This window comes from Diplotaxodon limnothrissa, linkage group LG23 (assembly GCF_057381915.1).
Source record: "Diplotaxodon limnothrissa isolate DT_005_m linkage group LG23, D_limnothrissa_male_GT1.1, whole genome shotgun sequence".
Lineage (NCBI taxonomy): Eukaryota > Metazoa > Chordata > Actinopteri > Cichliformes > Cichlidae > Diplotaxodon > Diplotaxodon limnothrissa.
In genome coordinates, this window is record NC_140617.1 from 4,195,465 (window position 1) to 4,212,982 (window position 17,518).

The 17,518-nt window shown below is 42.3% G+C and overlaps 2 protein-coding genes across 2 annotated transcripts; one reads left to right on the forward strand and one right to left on the reverse strand.

The window, feature by feature from the left end:
• Positions 1-3,065: 3,065 nt before the first annotated feature.
• LOC146607312 (C-C motif chemokine 20-like) lies at positions 3,066-6,014 on the reverse strand. The gene is made up of 5 exons (XM_085347698.1): positions 5,971-6,014; positions 5,475-5,588; positions 3,895-4,006; positions 3,626-3,716; positions 3,066-3,538 (listed from the first exon to the last, which is right to left on the reverse strand). The coding sequence occupies exons 2-4, from the start codon at positions 5,536-5,538 to the stop codon at positions 3,626-3,628; spliced, it is 267 nt and encodes an 88-aa protein (XP_085203824.1). The 5' UTR covers positions 5,539-5,588; positions 5,971-6,014; the 3' UTR covers positions 3,066-3,538.
• A 5,556-nt stretch (positions 6,015-11,570) lies between these two features.
• On the forward strand, positions 11,571-17,506 carry gclm (glutamate-cysteine ligase, modifier subunit). The gene is made up of 7 exons (XM_085347959.1): positions 11,571-11,837; positions 13,643-13,705; positions 14,547-14,631; positions 14,985-15,041; positions 15,123-15,325; positions 15,469-15,583; positions 16,074-17,506. Exons 1-7 carry the CDS (start codon positions 11,697-11,699, stop codon positions 16,241-16,243), a joined length of 834 nt encoding a protein of 277 aa, XP_085204085.1. The 5' UTR covers positions 11,571-11,696; the 3' UTR covers positions 16,244-17,506.
• Positions 17,507-17,518: the final 12 nt, after the last annotated feature.

Below are 17,518 nucleotides of genomic sequence, written 5' to 3' on the forward strand. Positions count from 1 at the left end.
CTCTGCGGGGCCAGGCGGCGCTGCTGAACTGGGCCCCGGTCAGGATGGGCCTGGGACCCCTTTCCCTGGCGGGTTGCAGAGTATGGGGGTGCCTACTGGGGTCAGTGTGGGAGCTGGCCTCAGGGAGGGGTCACTTGCCCCTCCCTTCCTTCCATCTCCAGCTGCCTCCCCCTTCCCGCTCCACCACAATCACCCACACATGCAGGGCCTTCGGGTAAAGGTGTGTCACCAGGGTGCAGGGGAGGCATCCCCCCCCTCTGTCCCCTTCTGGCTGCCTGTGCCTCAATTTTATCCCACAATTTAGACATTCACATTACTCACACTCTCATTACACATACATATAGGATCTTGGGGGTGGGCACCATCACGGAGTCCAAATTACCATCAGGGTGTATACCTCACCCCTGGCGTCGTTGCCCACCTCTCAATTTTAAATACACGTAGACATTGAGGGCTATCAGGAGGGGCTATGCACTTACATGCTGCTCTCTGGCAGGTAGCTCCATGCCCTCCTAGGTTTTAAATGCACCTTAGAACACACATGCATCAACACTACATATGAGCGGGCGGAGGGAGGTTTGGAGTCTTCTCTCACCCCCGTTCTCTGCGGCCTACTGGAGTGGGGGGCTAGGAGGAGTTTGCCGTCCGACTGGGGTCTGGAATGTGGGGCCTCCCTGCTGCTGTCGAGTCGGGGCGGTCTGCTTCTCCCCACCGCAGGGAAAAGGGTAACACCACCTGGGTCTGGGTGCAGTTTCCTGCTCCAGGGGCAAGGGTACCTAGACCCGGTTTGTAGAGTACGCTTGGGGAGTGTGATTGTGTGTACAGCGTCTCTTTATGTCTGTCTCCACGTTGGTTGAGTGTGGAGTAAGTGCATATGAGAGCATGAGGGGGGGAATGGATGTTTGTATCTGTGTGTGCCTGTATGTCTGTGTCTATATGTCAGGTTGGGTATCAGACGCCACCTCTCTGGGGACATCTCAGGCCCTCCAAGGTATGGAGGCCTATCTCCCCCTACCACCACTTCCCCTGCCAGTGGCGGACTCCCTCAGACATCGGTGCATTGGTGGTTCTTTGCGTCCGGGGATGGGGGTCCAGGTACACACCGGCTCACTCCTTGGTGGCTGCTTGTAGGAGCCTGGAGCCTGGGGCTTGCTCGGGCCACTTCAGGGGTGGGGTGCCCTCAGCCTCTCGGCCTGGGGCTCGGTCACTCAGGCACAGCTGGCTGCCGGCGGAGCTCACGGGCGCGTCACTGCAACCCCCCCTGGCTTCTGCTCCGCGGCTGCTGAGTGACCCCTCATCTGGGGCTCTCCTCAGCTCTTTCTGGGACAGTGGCGCAGCTGCCCCTCTGTTGGTCTTCCTTGGTCTCTTGTGTTCTGGGGGCCTCTGGATGTCTGGAGTTTTGATCTCCTCCATACCTGCTTCATGCCCCGGAGGACGGGGCTGTGGCCCCCCCCCACACCCTCTAACAGATCATTACATGAAGGAACCTTTTAAATACAAGCGTGCTCATGCTCACAGGTGTACACACGGGTGATCACACACACAAACTACACCCTTTTTGGCTCCTACCTCAAAGCACACTGTGCGCTGTCGATCTTACGTGCTGCACAATAATTTTTAGTATTTACTGTGATATTCCCATAGATCATCGTGATGTTGTTTATTATATTGCTCTTTTTTTTTTCTTCTGCTTGTTTTCTCTTTTTCCTTTCTCCACAGGTGATCCAGGTGATTGATATATGTATTTTCTGTCTGCTTATTTTGTTTGTTTTTTGCCCTTTATCCCCGTCCCTGTTTTTCATTCCCTCTTTCTTTCTCCCCTTTCTTTTCCCCAGTCAAGTCTGTCCCATATTTAGCAAGTGAAAATAAAATAAGTAATAAAAGGTGAATCAAATAGACCAATACCGCAAGGCTGGGATGGTCCATTTGGTAAAGTAAATCCGTTGGGCATCTTTCTTCGCCTTTAGACAATAATTCTGATGGCAAAAGAGCCAAACGGGACAGGCAAAAAAAAGAAAAAGAAAAAGTTGCTGTTACCTTTCTCTCCATTTGAAGCAGTCTAACCATTCTCCTCTGACCTCTGGTATCAGCAAGACATTTTTCCCAGGAGAACTGCTGCATGCTGGATATTTTTCTCTTGTTCAGATCATTTTCCGTAAACCACACGCACAGTTGTGTGGGAAAATCCCAGCACATTAGCAATTTCTGAAATACTCAAACCAGCATGAGCAGCACCAACAACAATGCCACACTCAAAATCACTTAAGTCTTCCTCATTCTGATGCTCAGTTTGAATTTTGGGTCATCTGACCACATTTATATGCCTAAATACATGATTATTATATGCATTAGGAGCTGTACCTAATAAGGTGACCTGCTATCATATATAATAATGCACTTTTCTGCATTTTCTGATACTTTTATTTCTATTACATTTGACGTTTAATACATATATAAAAGCTATGCTTCATTTGATTTTTATAGTTTTGTATTTACTAAATCGCTTTTAATCAAGTCTAGTTTTGAGTTTTTCACTTAAGGACTTGTAGTTAAAACCAAAAACTATCGCTATTTTTCCCAAGTGAATTTCAGCAGGTTTCCTTGAGTTGTGACTGGTAATTAAATACATCCTCATGGGATGACTGTGAGTAATACGGACATCTCACTAAGAATGGAAACACACTCGAGCTTTTCATTGGCAGCATGTACTGCTGTTTTAAGACAGATGTGAAGTATGTTAAGTTTGTGCTTTAATCCCATCTGGATTGAACGGTTGAGATAACGCATTCACTTTTATCTTAATGATGTTCTCATCAAGCTAGTGAACACTGGATTTAGTGTACAGTAGAACAAATAGCTTCTTTTATAGCTTTGACAGATGGCTCATGTAGTCAATTATCAGCTGAAGCTGAGGGTAAAAAAATATGTTCGAGATTACTGGACCAAAGGCGAGTTGGCCTCCTTTTACTGGAATCTTCCGGAAAACACTAGAACAAAGCAAAATGATTTAAAGTAGCATTTCTAATTAATTATTCACTTTTATGGAAACCAGAGTTTTTGTTTGCATTTGGACTTTATTTGCAATAGAAAAACACAGAGTACAATTAGAGTGCTGATACAAAAATTAGGAACTCTGTCGTAGATATATACGTATATATAAAAACAAAACAAACTCAGCTTAGTCTTAAAGTGTTTTTTTGCACACGTTCTTTTCTCACATACAGAATACATTTATTCACATTTCAAAGCTGCCAAAGAGTGGCTCATTCCTAGCAGGCGCTACACATCACAGAGAAGGGAACACTATCATAGACTGTTCATATAAAAGACTTTTCGTTATACTGGATATAACTTTAAGAATACAGTTTGTTTCTGTATCAGAGAACCGTGTACATGATTTACATTCACCATCAGCAACAGGAAATGCCTAATCTACTGAAACACAATCCATCTCGTTAAAGATGATATACGATGCCTGACAGAGGCCTGAAGAGACCGCTGTTCTCTCTCTCCTTCTGTTTTTGTTCCTTTTGGTGGCCTACAAAGACACAGGGTTTATGATGATTAATGTGCATTGTCACTGAGAGTGTATGTCATTGTGAGAGTATGTTTTGTATCTTTTTACCTATTGCGGATTTAGCCTCCCCATCTCCTTCTTGACCCATTCGTCATTTGGGTTGGCGCACACAGGTTTTGGCCTTCTCTTCATCGTAAACCTAAACATACACATGGATGTCATTATTTAGAGATGTCAAGTCGTGGACACACATGTGGATCAGTCACTTCCTCAGTAAACAGGACTTTTGCTAATTTATTATGGTGGAATTTAACGATGTGCGAACAGCAAATGGTCAGCAAGCGTCAAAGGTTAAGGACTTAAAAATTGATACTCACAAAATTGCTTTGATGTTGCAATCACCATCTGATTCCTGCTTGGTGTAACTGATGATGTTTGCCTTCTTTCTAATTTCTTTGACGTAGCCGAGGCAGCAGTTCCCGTACGAGCCTGTAAAGTAAGTTAGAGATTTATAAACTATCGCACTTGAAAATGTCGCTCTTGGGGAAGTTGAGCAATCACTGTGTGGGTGTGTGTGTGTGTGTGTGTGTGTGTGTGTGTGTGTGTGTGTGTGTGTGTGTGTGTGTGTGTGTGTGTAGCTTTCGTTGCCCAAAGCCTATGAAAACAAACGTAACTTTCTCTTTTTGGTCCCGATTTAGTCCTGTGTTATTTTTTTGGACTATTTACTAGAACAAAAAAGGAAAATATAATGTCTAAGAATCCATACATCCACGATAAAGAATTTATATAACTGGGCCTTTTGAGGATTTTAACAGATCTGGACCTCGGCCAGCAGTGTCCGGGAGAATTTCCATGTTGCCCAATAAAAGTAGCACAGATCTATTTCGGGAACAGAAACAGAGTTTTTGGCATCAGCGAGTGCATGCCATCTAACTGCCTTTCACGGTCTTATCACCTTATCTTTACCATCGCTGAATGTATTTTCCGCTGGATGAAGCAGCCTTGTGTAAACGCCAAGCCAAAATGCTTATACTGTAATTTATATATATTTAATTTTTATTACATTCCAGTAAAGCTACTTTTTTTATGTAAAACGAACTGTCATATTTGGCAGAGGCTGCAACTGATTTCACAGCATGCACTAAGAAAAAAAAGAAAGAAAAAGCCAGCTTTTGTTAAGACGAGGAGTCCTTCCAGGATTTGTTAAATGCAGTGGCACATTGGGGTCCAAGAACCCATCAAGGGGGAAAAACGGGCATTCAGTGATTTCAGAAAAAACACAGCATTGAAAATTGGTTGAGAAAAGACTGCAAATGCCCTAAAACCTGACAGCGGTGGTCTTACATGAAAAACAGAGCTGCGCTAAAGTCTAAAAATACTGGAAATTCAATGACTGCTTTTATATTTTGGCTAAAAAAGTATTAGGATCCTTTTAGATTCTTACAGTACACAACTACTAAAAAGATCTACACATATAAATGGATCAAAAGTATTGATTATTTAATGTCTGTATTCCTCTAATGTTACAGCTGCGTCCAAAAACGACAGTTTCTTAGACATAAACATCCATTATTTTATGAATTTGTTTTATCTTTAACTTTACTTATTCTGTTGCTGCTTAAATCTGAAGCAAAGTCGCCACATGAAGTCAATATGACAGATTGCGCTTAAAGCGTTGTGATAAAGGGCTCAGAGCGGAAGCATTTATCTCGTTCACTAAAACGTTTTAAAGGAATGTGGCATGGGGAAATGATTAAAACAAGACAGCACATAGTAATGCTCACTTCAAACCAACTATGGGTGCATATTTTTACTGATCCACTTATCACAGATAGTGCTTATCAGCTACTGTAAAAATCTGCATGGTTGCGTTTCGGTGCATTCTGTAAACATTCCAAATTTAAACGAAAATGTTGCAGTTTGTGACGTGAAACCAGACCATTTTTGTTGCACTTACCTTGTGCGAGACTCAGGTACATGCAGGCGAAGAGCAAAATCAAGACAAGAGCGTGAAACTTCATGGCTGCTGTTGTTCTTCCTGCTGTTGCTGCTGTTCTTGATGTGTTGTTCACTGCACAAACACAAGGAGACAAAGAGCAAAGTCAAACTGAAAGTTGGAGCTAGACTCTATCACTCCCACTGCTTTGAAAATGTTGGGCAAACATTCAATTGTTTTCTAAAGCATATCCCTCCCCTCAAGCTCTTGTGAAAGAATACAGTCGTGTCTTTGACCCCTGTCAGGCTTCCAGCTGCTGACAGCTGTTCCTCTTCAAGCACTCTGAGTGATGTTTTGCAAAAAAGCGGGAGTTACAGCTAGAACCCCTACTCTTTTGTTATCGCTCAGACTGGCTTAACCTCAATACATGTGGAACACATAAAAACATTTCTATAAAATCCAGATTGTGAAAGATCAGCACAAGCTGCTTGTTTTATCAGCCTTCAGAGAAACGTACCTGATCACATCCAGTCTTTCAAAAGATGTCCTAGAAGGAAAAATGTTGGTCCATATAAGAGCAGCACTCTTATATTGCACATCATGCTGTGCCCTCCCCCAAATTATCTTGTGCCACACCCACTCAGAATTGTCAGCGCTCCAACTTCATCCCTGAATGCCACTTGTTTTGGAGTGGGCAAAGGGAATCTCACGCTCGTCAACACACATGTCAGTACCACCCAATGACAGTTGGTGTTAAGCAACTGACTCACACCCCATGTACAACAATGCCTTTCATGATAATGCATCTCGCGAATCGCCAAACTTCCTCGCAGACAAGGTGTGCCTGACAAAAATGAAGATAAAATTGGAGTTTATCTATTTCAGTCTCACACTGGCTGCACCGCATGTTTAGGACGGAGTCATGCAGGGGGTCTTGCATGAAAATGATCGCCTTCAAAATTATATGTTTAGAGAACAAGACCAAGGAGAGAGGTTTGGCTTTGGGATTTACAGTTCTTCACACAAACACTGATCCAGTCTCACAGCACTAAAGCTTTCCAGATGTATGACAGCGGCCAAAGTTGGTTTACTGTGTGTTTTCTAATACCAGCTGCAACCATTTACTGTTTATACCACTCCTGAGAAGAGATTCTTTTTGGTGCTACATGAGAAGTTGTCATAAATTTTACCCATCCAGTCCAGATCCTTTATCTCATGCTGGGCTTTTCTGTCTAAAGCCATTTTACCACCTGTGTCCCTTTAAGCCACCGTACTTCTGATTGGCTGCTCCTTGCAAACAGACGATTTGAACAGCAGGTGTTGGGGCTCCTGTGCTCTCACTGTTTCGTACATGACCATACTACAGAAATCTATTCTAAACAACAACACAGAGAGCCAAGATCAGAAAACCCTTCTAACTGGAGCTCCAGGCTCACAGTGATTACTTGTACACAAGTTGACTTGATTATATGAAACTTTGGCCAAGTATAACATAAGCATCCGCTACTAAACTAGTATATACATGCAAAAACAAAACAAAAGACGAAGAGCATGGCAGGTTCCCTTTGATACATTGAACTTTTCTGCTTTTTGTCAATCTTTATATTACTTTCCAGGAAGGCCTAGATCACACTGCCAGGGATAATATTCTAGTGGTAAATATTTGTGCTCTTGGTGTTGGAGCCAAGAAGCAATCATGTAAATACCACCGAGTGGCTAAAACATGGGAGTTCCCAGCACAAACAAAGAAGATACGAACACACTGTCCATTTTTTAGTACACACTGTTGAAGAATGAGTCCCTCTTGCATCCTCTGAAACACGCTGATACAAACAAGATTCTCAATATGCATCTATCAGATGGCGAACGTCCTGCAGGTCTGTGGCTGCAACATGTGGCTACTTTATAAATTTTACTTCTGAGTCTATCCACTTTCTTAGCTGCATATCCAAGTCAGGATTGCAGGGGCGCTGAAGCCTGGACAGGTCCTCAGTCCAGAGAGCCAGACAGTTATGCACACCTAACCTAAACCTAACAAACATGCCTTTGGACAGTGGGAGAAACCCGGGGGCTGCTTTCTTAGATACCATATATCTGTATTCAGCAAATATCTGATTGTGAATCAGTCACCTCCAAATATGCAGCTATAAAAGCCCTCGCGTTTCGTGGGCCCTGGAACCCTGCTCATGGGAATTTCCTGGCTTTCATCAAGAACATTTATGAGGTCAGGCGTGGATACCAGGTTAAAAAGGTCTGAAAACGCTTGGCTCGCAGTCAGAGTTAGATGATATTAGTGTCTACACTCTGGCCAGACTTCTACACCAAAACTGGAAAAAGGATTTAGCTTCATTGACCTCGCTTTGTGCTTGAGGGCTGTGTCATTTCCAACAGGAAACAGGGCTTTCTCTTGACTTCTTAAAAATAAGCAAACACACACTTTCTAATTTCCTGTATATCACAGTAAAGTAAATGCTTGTACTTTACTCGAGAGGCCAACACTCACATTTCTAAAAATTGCTGTGTTCTTTTCAAGGACTACGAATGTCAAGGGCCAAAGTGGAACTCAATGTTATTTTTTAGCCTTAGGCTTTTCCTTCTGTGACATGTCGGCATGTCTGTAACGAAGAAAAGGCTTACCAGAACAAACCATGCCACGAAAAACAGCCTCGGAGTGAAAACACGGGGGCAGAAGCGAGGATTTACAGAACTTCGTTTTTTTACTCTGGGTGCTGCATTCAAAGTACTTCTTGAGTAAAGTGCAGATAAATGATCTGCAATGTGACAGAATATCATAACTAAAAGCACAAACTGCACAGTGGCCCTTCTCATTGCTGGGATTTTAGGAGTTTGACAGTGTAGGACTATGGTGCAGATTCTTATTTAATTAAGTTTTATTCTAACTGTTGCATATTTATACCATGTCTCACAGTATTGCATTTCCCATTCTTAGGATTTTATCGCTGGCTGTCATAGTAAAAGACCGAAGTAAAAAAAGTATTAACAGGAAACCTACCAAATGTGCCAAATGTAGCAAATGTAGCACACTTTTCAAGTGTGGGGAAGAAGAACTGCATTTCAGCAGGAAGAGGTGTCCAGCAGAACCTCATCGAGGATTGGATAATGCAAACTACAGGAGAAAGCATACAGAAAGCAACGATGTGCAGATTTGGCACAAACGTATCACAGGTGAAAAGAGTTGAGAGGAGAAGAAATGCTCAGTGCATCATGGGAATTCCCTCCAGCAGCCCGAACCTAAAGCAGCATAACTAAGCTAAGCTTTTAGAACAACCTGATAATCGATGACAAGAGTCTGGACTAGATGGAACAAATGCATGGACGTTATTCAGCAGCGAATAAAGTGGAGCTAATTTGTTTTTACATTTTGTTTATACGGTTTCTAACTTAAATCTTAACACGCAAAGCAAAAGCAGTTCAGACTCATATAGTGCCAATCTTCATGTATGATAAAGACAGGACAACCTTCTTGTGTAATAATGCTCTCCTGTGCCAAGAAGTACAAGAAATGATACAGCCAATTGGGAACAATGTTATTATAGTTGTTACTTTCGTTAACTGGGGGAAAAAAGACTTGTGAAAAAAAATAACTGAAGAGATAAAGTGTACTTTCAAAGCTACCAAAATGAAAACAGTCTTTGGCAGTTCGGTTAAAAGTGACAGCACAAACTGCTTGTTGAGGCAAATGTTTACTGAGGCTTGAACTGTCTACATGACAGTAAGTTGACTGTTTTCACAAAGTGTTGTGTAACACCTATTTCTGCACTCTTGAGAACTCTTCCCTGACAAAAACCCTTTATATTAAAACATGCTAAACAGACTGACAGTTAAGCTAAAGAAAAATAAACACAAAATGAGAAAACTGCTAGCTGGAAACAAAGCCTGGGTGATTTAATATTTGCTTCAAATGCTGACAAAACCGAGCCGCTGAACTGTTCGTGCATCACTATAGTTGATGCACGAACAGTCTTTTGAGGCAAGAACCAGACCGTTGCTTCCACCGTTGTGTCAGTCCTGGATTATGGTCATGTTATTTACATGTATTTGCATGCATCTTCAGAATGTTTACATTCTGTCTATCATGGAGCACGGAGATTTATTACAAACCTTAAAACTCTGACGCACCACTGTATGTTGTATGCTTAGGTCGATGGTTTGCTTTGTCATTTCATAGACTCTCTCAACCACTGCTGTGTTCTTATTTATAAAGCTATTCTTGCTAGATCGCATCCTAATTACAGAAAAATGTGGGAAGTTATTGTCTTAGGTCCCCAGACCTATACCTTCTGTCTGTTCCAAAGATTCACAATGAATTTAGAAAAAGCATTAGGAGAATTTGAATGCAATTGCAACTGTTTCCCTCTGGAAACAGCTCCAAAGTTAACAAAACACTTAAGGGACTGATCTCACTAAATGAATTCAAGGTGATTGTGAATGATTTGACTGTAGAGGTTTTGTCTGAACGTGATTCACTTATTTCTTTGGCCCAATGCGATGATGTTTATTGATGTTTCAGAGTTCATAGCCACTGAGGTTCACAAACTTTGGTTGTTTTTGTGTTGTATTTGCTTATCGGCTGTATTTTAGTGTTGTTACTTTGCATATTTTTTTGTTGCCTGTGTGTGTGTGGGTCTGTATGTTCTAGGTTGTGCAACTCTGTTGGCTGTACTTCTGTCTTTCTTGGTCAGGGCGTTCTTGAGAAAGAGACTTTTAAATCTTTAAAGAATCATAGTTTCCTGGTTAAATAAAGGATAAATAAAACAAAAAACAAGTGAAAACAACAAATCTAAACTAAACTTAATTAAAAACTAATTAGAAAATACAAAATCATAGAAACTATTAACTAAAGCTGTTACCTATAAAAAGTCAAAAGTATTAGAAAATAAATTGGAATTAAATTTGAATTTGAAAATTTGAAAATGCATGCAAGTTTAAATAAAGCATTAGCGACATTATACACAGTAGTGTCAGTTAATTAGGTACATCTCTTTAATGCACATATATAATCAGTCAATCAGATGACAGCAAACCAGTACATTTAAGAATGTTGATGAGATGACCTGCTAAACTGAGCATGAGAATTGGGAACCAAGATGATTTAAGTGACTTTGGCATCGTTGTTTTATGAGTATTTATTAAACTAATGGGATTTTTCCACACAACCAACTCTAGGGTTTTACAGAGAATGATCCCCAAAATAGAAAATATCAAGTAAAGTTCTCTGGGGGAAGATGCTTTCTTGATGCAAGAGGTCAAAGGAGAATGACTAGACCGCTTTGGGCTGATGGGAAAGCAACTCAGATAACCACTCATTAAAACGAAGGTATGCAGAAGAGCATCTCTGAATGCACGGCATGTCAAACCTGGAAGCAGATAGGCAACATGAGCAGAAGATCACAACAGGTTCCACCACTGTCACCTAAGAACAAGAAACTGAGGCTACAGTTTGCACAGGCTCACCTGTGCATATTGGCACTCTTTTGTTGGTGCATTGTTTATACACCACAGCCTACCTGAGTGTTGTTGCTGAGAATGTCCATCCCTTCATGACTGCAGTGAACCCATCATCTGATGGCTGCCTCCAGAATGATAACAGTCCATGTTACAAAGTTTAGGTCACCTCAAACTGGTTTCTTTAACATGGCAATGACTCACATGAACTCCACAGTCATTACATCTCAATCCAATAGAGCACGTTTGGGATTTGGTGGAACAGGAGATTTTCACTGTGGATGTTCAGCCAACAAATCTGCAGCAACTGTGTGATGTTATCATGTGAATATGCACCAGAATGTCTTAGAACTATTTTCAGGACCTTGCTGAATTAAAGAATTAAGCCGGGCACTGAAGGCAAATGAGTAAATGCCTTGTTAGTAATGTTTAGACACCGCCATCCAGTGGTGGGACTTGTTCGGTGCAAGAATCCGCTCCATGAATCCAGTGCGGTGCGCTGGATGTCACTCCATGTTGTTATCCGGACCAGCTCTCTCATTCCACCGCCGCCGCTATGTGGGCGTGACACACCGGCTTACGAGTAACAACCAAACCAGCTAGTCAGCGCGGAGTGCAAGTCATCCTGACCACATCATTTTGACAGTGCCGGTGGGGGTCTGTGTTGCAGTGTGCTTGTCCAGCAGTCAGTGACGGAGTGACAACACTACTGATGTCACATTTCACCGCAGCCAACTAAACAGTTTAGCAGCTTGTTAGCCTAGCGTCCGAGAGCACATGGATTCTCAAAACACTACCAACACCAACACTGAGGCGAAGATGCTGCTGAGTCACGCGAAGACCTTCAGGCTCCACACCGGGAATCTGGTCAACCGAAGTCGCCTGAAAAAGAAGTGTCCGGGCTCTCCCAGCGAGGAGGTAAAACATAACAAGACGGTTGGAAACGGCAGTGGCATGTAGCCCGTTAGCTTAGCGCCTAGCTAATTATTCAACCTGATATTGATACCGACGAGTGGTAACTGATAGGCCTGGGTAAGGTTACACATAGAGCTTATATGAAGAGAAATATGACTGAAATACATTCGAAAATATGCATTTCATATCCCATCCGTCCATATTTAGACGCATATGTGGGCTAAAGTGGTGTAGCTCATCAGTTTCACTTTAATTTTACTAGTGTGTTAAAGGTTCGTAGTGTAACCAACTTTACGATCCGGCCTAAGGTAAAAGTTTACAGACACGAGGCTGTGAAAACCACTGTAAATACAGACCCGAGAGCTTCAAACAGGTGTATTACCCGCAGGTGATATGATTAACTGACAGCCTGAAATGTGACAACAAAACCAGCACTTACAGTGTGCTCTACTCTCATAAAATGCTCATGTGTCAGTAATAAACATATTGATACAGCGGTTGATTGGTTTATGAGTCATTCACGGCTAAACAATGAACAGAACATGTCAGAGCTCCAGAGCCTAATAGTTACATAACTGTCTAAACATAAACTACTAATCTTCACTTTTGTTGAAGCTGTAACTGTTTAAACATTTCGTTTAATAAAATCCTTTGTCAGCATTTTGATTTAGTAGTTGAAAGTTGAATAGTTGGTGAACTGAATTGTTTACAGTGTTATATAAAGGCAGGACTGCTGGGAGGGTTTGGTTTCGACTTGTTCCTGATTCAGCACAGCATTCATTCATTAAATCCTCAAAAATAAAGACATGGCTTGCAGTTTTCTTGGCTACATTTTGGGTGTAACTTACCCTAAAGTGGCACTTGTAGTCTTTTTTTATCAGCCATAGCATAGTGGACAGGTTGTTGTTGTTGTTTTTTTGTTTTTTTGCAAATGGTGTGCAGAGCAGTGCATGTTGAATAGTGTAATAAGACTTTCTCCGTCCTGTATGTGTGTTTCTTCATGAAGTGTGATCCTGCGTTTGTCTTCTGTAGTCAGAATTGTGTTTAAGGTGGTTTGGTGGCTCTCTCTATATAAGATCTGCAATCAAAGACAACTTTTACTGCCACAACAGGGGAAAAAATGAGTTATCACAGGGTAGGCTTTTAAGGTCATTACTGAAAATCTGTTTTGGAACACGACACATGTGGCTAACTTCTCACAAAATGCTATAGGGAGCAAAATCGAGCTTTAGGAAGTAATTTTTTCGACACAGTCTTTTGCAGCCCTTGCCTTGCACAAACTATGGGCAGTGTTCAGTTATGTAATTTACTTCTGTAGGACAAATTACTACATGTGTGTTCATGTGTGGCCAACTTTGCAATCATGTGACCACCTTAAATAAGTTGTGAGCCTTTTGCCATTTGTGATATCTGACTGATATGAGCGAGGTGTCAAAGCTAAGGTTATTAAAGACATTTTTCAGCAGCTACAAATCCTGTTAAACCAGTCACAGTTTGTCTTTCAAAGTCTCACAACACTAATGAACCTGTCTCACTCGTTCAATTCAAAACAACTGATGCAGCAAATGTCACAAATATCTTTGTGTTCATAGGTTAATAGGTTGACTTTTCTTTATATAAACAAAGCATTCAGTTCACCTTAAACTGGACCGATATTGGATACCTTTAAAGTCGGTCCAGCTGATGTCATTACTTGTCATGTTTTCGGAGCAGCATATTCCAGCTGTTTGGGAGTCTGCTGATGAGCTCCAGCTGTCTGCATGTCTCATGGTCGTTGGCCTAACCGTAAGTCCGTTTTGATGTTTCAGCTTCGAGACTGCATTCAAGCCTCGCTGAGCGAATGGATTTCCACAACAAAGCTGTCATCCAAGGTGGGAAAACTATTTCAGCTTTCTAATGTTTCAGCCGTAGTAATTAACTCCAATATATAAACCAGTTTGTCAGAGAGTTTGTGCCTTTGGGTAATACACAGCTGCGATAGTCAGACCTGCAGTAGGTGAATGTCTCACTGTCAGTCAGATGGAGTCCAGTGCTTGGGAAAGTAAAATAACGCAATAGATGTAGATGGACATCAAAGAAATTCTCTAGGCTCTAGGCTGTCATGGTGAATGTTCATGCAGTGCTGCCTGCCAAAGGCGCCATACCAAATGTGCATCTGTCTGTTAGCTTAAGGGACTGGGGGGGGTGGGACGTAACCTTTTATGGAGGAGTTTTTTCCCCATTAACTTTAAAATAAATTGGAGGGCATTGGATGCAGTGTTTTTACCCTTTTATCATGGTCTCAAAATACTGAAATGAAATAAAGGAGGCTTTAGGAACTGTTGTAGTCAACCAGCTCTCCTGCTGAACTCACTCCCACTGTGGGTATTTTTTTGCTTGGATCAGCTAATCTGCCTCGGCTTATATCACGAGGCCCACCGGACTCAGTGGGAGGTTTGAAAGAGCTGAAGTAAGAGGCCTTAAATATATCCAAATGCAAGTCTCTTCTCGCTTATGGCCACCAATAAAATCTTTCAAGTTCACGGTTCAGCACGTGAGAAAGCTCCTCACCAGTGTCACCTGTCCCTCTGTCATATTTATGGCCTGAATGGTATATTTGTACATATGTACAACATACACATATAGTAAAAACCAGGTGAGACTGGCCGTGCCACATTTCTCATGTCGGATGAGGGCGGTGATCAGACCGCTTTTCTTTACTGTCTAATGCAGGACTTGACTGACACACTGGAGTTCTCCATACCAGAGGCAACAGACGCAATCACACCTGAAGAGAGAGAGGAGTTGAAGGTTTCAGGTCAGTGTTGGTTGCTGTCCCAGCAGAGAGCTGGATCAGCCAGTTACTCGCTGACCTGTAGGTACCTCATCACCCAGCTTGGCGATTTAAGCCAAGGGTCATGGTTGACGTTTTAGTCGACATGAACTTTGATGTCACCACACCTTTTTTTTTTTTTTTTTTTTTTTTTTTTTTAATCAACACGTCCTCCTGTCGATCAGATAATATCCAAATTAAATTGCTGATTCAGATAACTAATGGATTAATTCAGAGCATCTCCACCTAATATCTGGCTGACTGCAGAATAGAGTTGGTAGTGATAGAAGTGGCAGTCACCAGAGGAACCAGCTATTCATGCTTTGTTGTTTTCACAGTCAAGCTGTTCCTGCATGAGTCTGGTCAGTCTTCCATCAAAGACGCAGTGGAGATGGGTGAGCTTTAAATTTCTTCAACAAAAGTAAAAAACAAAAAGCTTCTTAAAACCTACAGCCTTATTTGTCTGTTATCCATAGCCTGCCAGACGCTGGCAGTGTCCCAGCTTGACTCTGTTATCATTGCTCCACCCGGGCCCTCAGACGGCGACAGCCAAAGTTTGGCCCACCTTCAGCCAGCCTGGGAGGAGCTGGAGGCTCTGGTTAGAAGCAAGCAGATCGCCGCTATTGGCACCTCTGACCTGGACAAAGATCTGCTGGAACAGCTCTATAAGTGGGCTCAGGTCAGTGGGAAGCTTTGTACATGCGAGCTTTAATCTGTCATCGCCAGTCAAAAGTGATGCTGACTTCTGATTAGGATAGCACATGAGAACAACGATCTGTTATCTGCTACGATTCCCTCATCACCTTCCTTTTCTCGGAGCAGATAAAGCCCAGCAGTAACCAGGTCAACCTGGCCTCCTGCTGCGTGATGCCTCCAGACCTGACAGCGTTTGCTAAGGAGTTTGATATCCAGCTGCTGACGCACAATGATCCCAAAGGTAAAGATGTTGACGGCTGGACATATAGTTGTTTTTAAATTGTTACTAAGTAAAACTGGAATGCAGCTAATGTTTCTATAAATGCAACATTTATTCCAATTCAAGTTTTGTCCTAATTCAAATATTCAAACAAAATAGAACACTGAAAATTTTCTGAGCAGCTAAATCATTCCTGTAAGATTAAAAACGCATACCAGGGATGCAGGTATACCTGCAGGGTTGATAAGGTGACCCGGTAATCAGAGGCCTGGCTGTTTAACCCAGTCTCAGGCCATTTATTGCATGTCTTCCCCCTGCTCTGTCTCCCTGCTTTGCTGTCTCCTCTCCATGTCCTTTGTCCTTGGGCTGCTCAGTGGCTTTAGTGGGATGCTTGTGACTTCCCACTTTGTGTAGTATAAGTTGCATTCTGTAGTTTACAGTAAACTGTGACTGTTATTTATTTATTGAGTTTTAAACTGCTCCTTCTTTGCACTGATTTCTTTTTTTCCAGAGCTGATATCTGCAGACACGTTTCAGGAGGCGGTGCGGGCGGGAGCGCAGGACCTGAACATCGGTGACTGGAGGCTGGAGTGGGTCCTGCGCTACAACGTTATTGTCAAGAGCAGGGGCATCATCAAGTCTAAGGGCTACCTCGTCAGTGCAAAGAAGACAAGCACCTAGCACCCAAACTAGAGAGAGCGGGATGAAGCCATTTTCCTCCGTTTTTATTCACACACATGCAAAGTTACAGCTCTGAATAATGGGTGCTGCCAATCATTATGAATCATGAAGTCATTGTTTAACTGTACGGACGGGTTGCATCTTCCTCATCTGTGATTCATTCGGTTAAAGACACGCGGGTGTTCTTTACCACTGTCTCCATGAGATTTAAAGTCGGACATGAACGTGCAAAGATCAACTCCACTGTCAGCTTTGAGAGAAAAGACTGATAAATTGAGATTAACACATGGTGACTCACCGTGACTAGTAAGGTAACAGATCTGGTGTAAATCAGCGCACCAGAGGCCGCTTTAAAGGTGCTGCTCGTTAAACCTCCATGACGAAGGTCTCTCAACCATACTCTGATATGAAGTGCCTCGCATCTGCTCCTCCTGTTATCAACCCTGCTTTGTCTTCCCCGCGTCTGTGTGAATCATGCTTTAAATACCAGTCTGAGTGAAATAAGTGCTAAAGCAAGAGAAGCGCAGAGGTGTGGACTCGAGTCACATGACTTGGACTCGAGTCAGACTCGAGTCATTAATTTTATGACTTTAGACTTGACTTGAAAAAATGTTCTAAGACTTGTGACTTGACTTGGACTTTTACACCAATGACTTGGGACTTGAATTGGACTTGAACCGGTTTACTTGAAAAGACTTGATATTTTACCCCAAATATAAAATTTAACATGCATATTATATGGAGATTGAAAATGTGACGTCATTCACGGGTAGAACCGCAAAGGATTCTGGGAACTCGTGGCAAGCGGTACTAGCGCACGCAGGCTTTCAATTAAAATCAGTCACACAGCGATAAAAAGAAACACAAAAATGTCAAGAAGCTGTTGTATTATTAACTGCAATAGCCGGTCGCATGACAGCCACGGGAAGCCGACGGGTAAAGAGATCGGTTGTTATCGGATTACGTCGTTGAAGAGAAATTGTTCATGTTTCCGAAGTAACAAAGAGGCGACTGGATTGCAGCCATTCAAAGATCAAATATAACGTCCTAGAACACTCCAGCTCACAGGTTAGTCTGCTCCAAGCATTTACACAAAGGTCAGTCTGCTGTTGTAGTTAATGCGTCATTTTTCTTAACATAATTGGTGATATAGGTTACAAGCAAGTCTGGCGCTGAACAGAAATTGTCGCGCTATGCTCCTTTATTTATTGTGCATAAATAGTAAATTGTCCTGACACAATATTGCGTTTCGCTTCTGTTATTATGGTACACTGA

What these genes read in the sequence shown, in the direction of transcription:
- LOC146607312 (XM_085347698.1), bottom strand. Translation starts at nt 5,538, where the DNA reads ATGAAGTTTCACGCTCTTGTCTTGATTTTGCTCTTCGCCTGCATGTAC. An exon ending in GTACCTGAGTCTCGCACAAG is followed by an intron (nt 4,007 to 5,474) that starts GTAAGTGCAACA and finishes CTTACTTTACAG; the next exon opens with GCTCGTACGGGAACTGCTGC. An exon ending in TGCAACATCAAAGCAATTTT is followed by an intron (nt 3,717 to 3,894) that starts GTGAGTATCAAT and finishes GTGTATGTTTAG; the next exon opens with GTTTACGATGAAGAGAAGGC.
- gclm (XM_085347959.1), top strand. Translation starts at nt 11,697, where the DNA reads ATGGATTCTCAAAACACTACCAACACCAACACTGAGGCGAAGATGCTG. An exon ending in AGAGGAGTTGAAGGTTTCAG is followed by an intron (nt 14,632 to 14,984) that starts GTCAGTGTTGGT and finishes TTGTTTTCACAG; the next exon opens with TCAAGCTGTTCCTGCATGAG. An exon ending in GACGCACAATGATCCCAAAG is followed by an intron (nt 15,584 to 16,073) that starts GTAAAGATGTTG and finishes CTTTTTTTCCAG; the next exon opens with AGCTGATATCTGCAGACACG.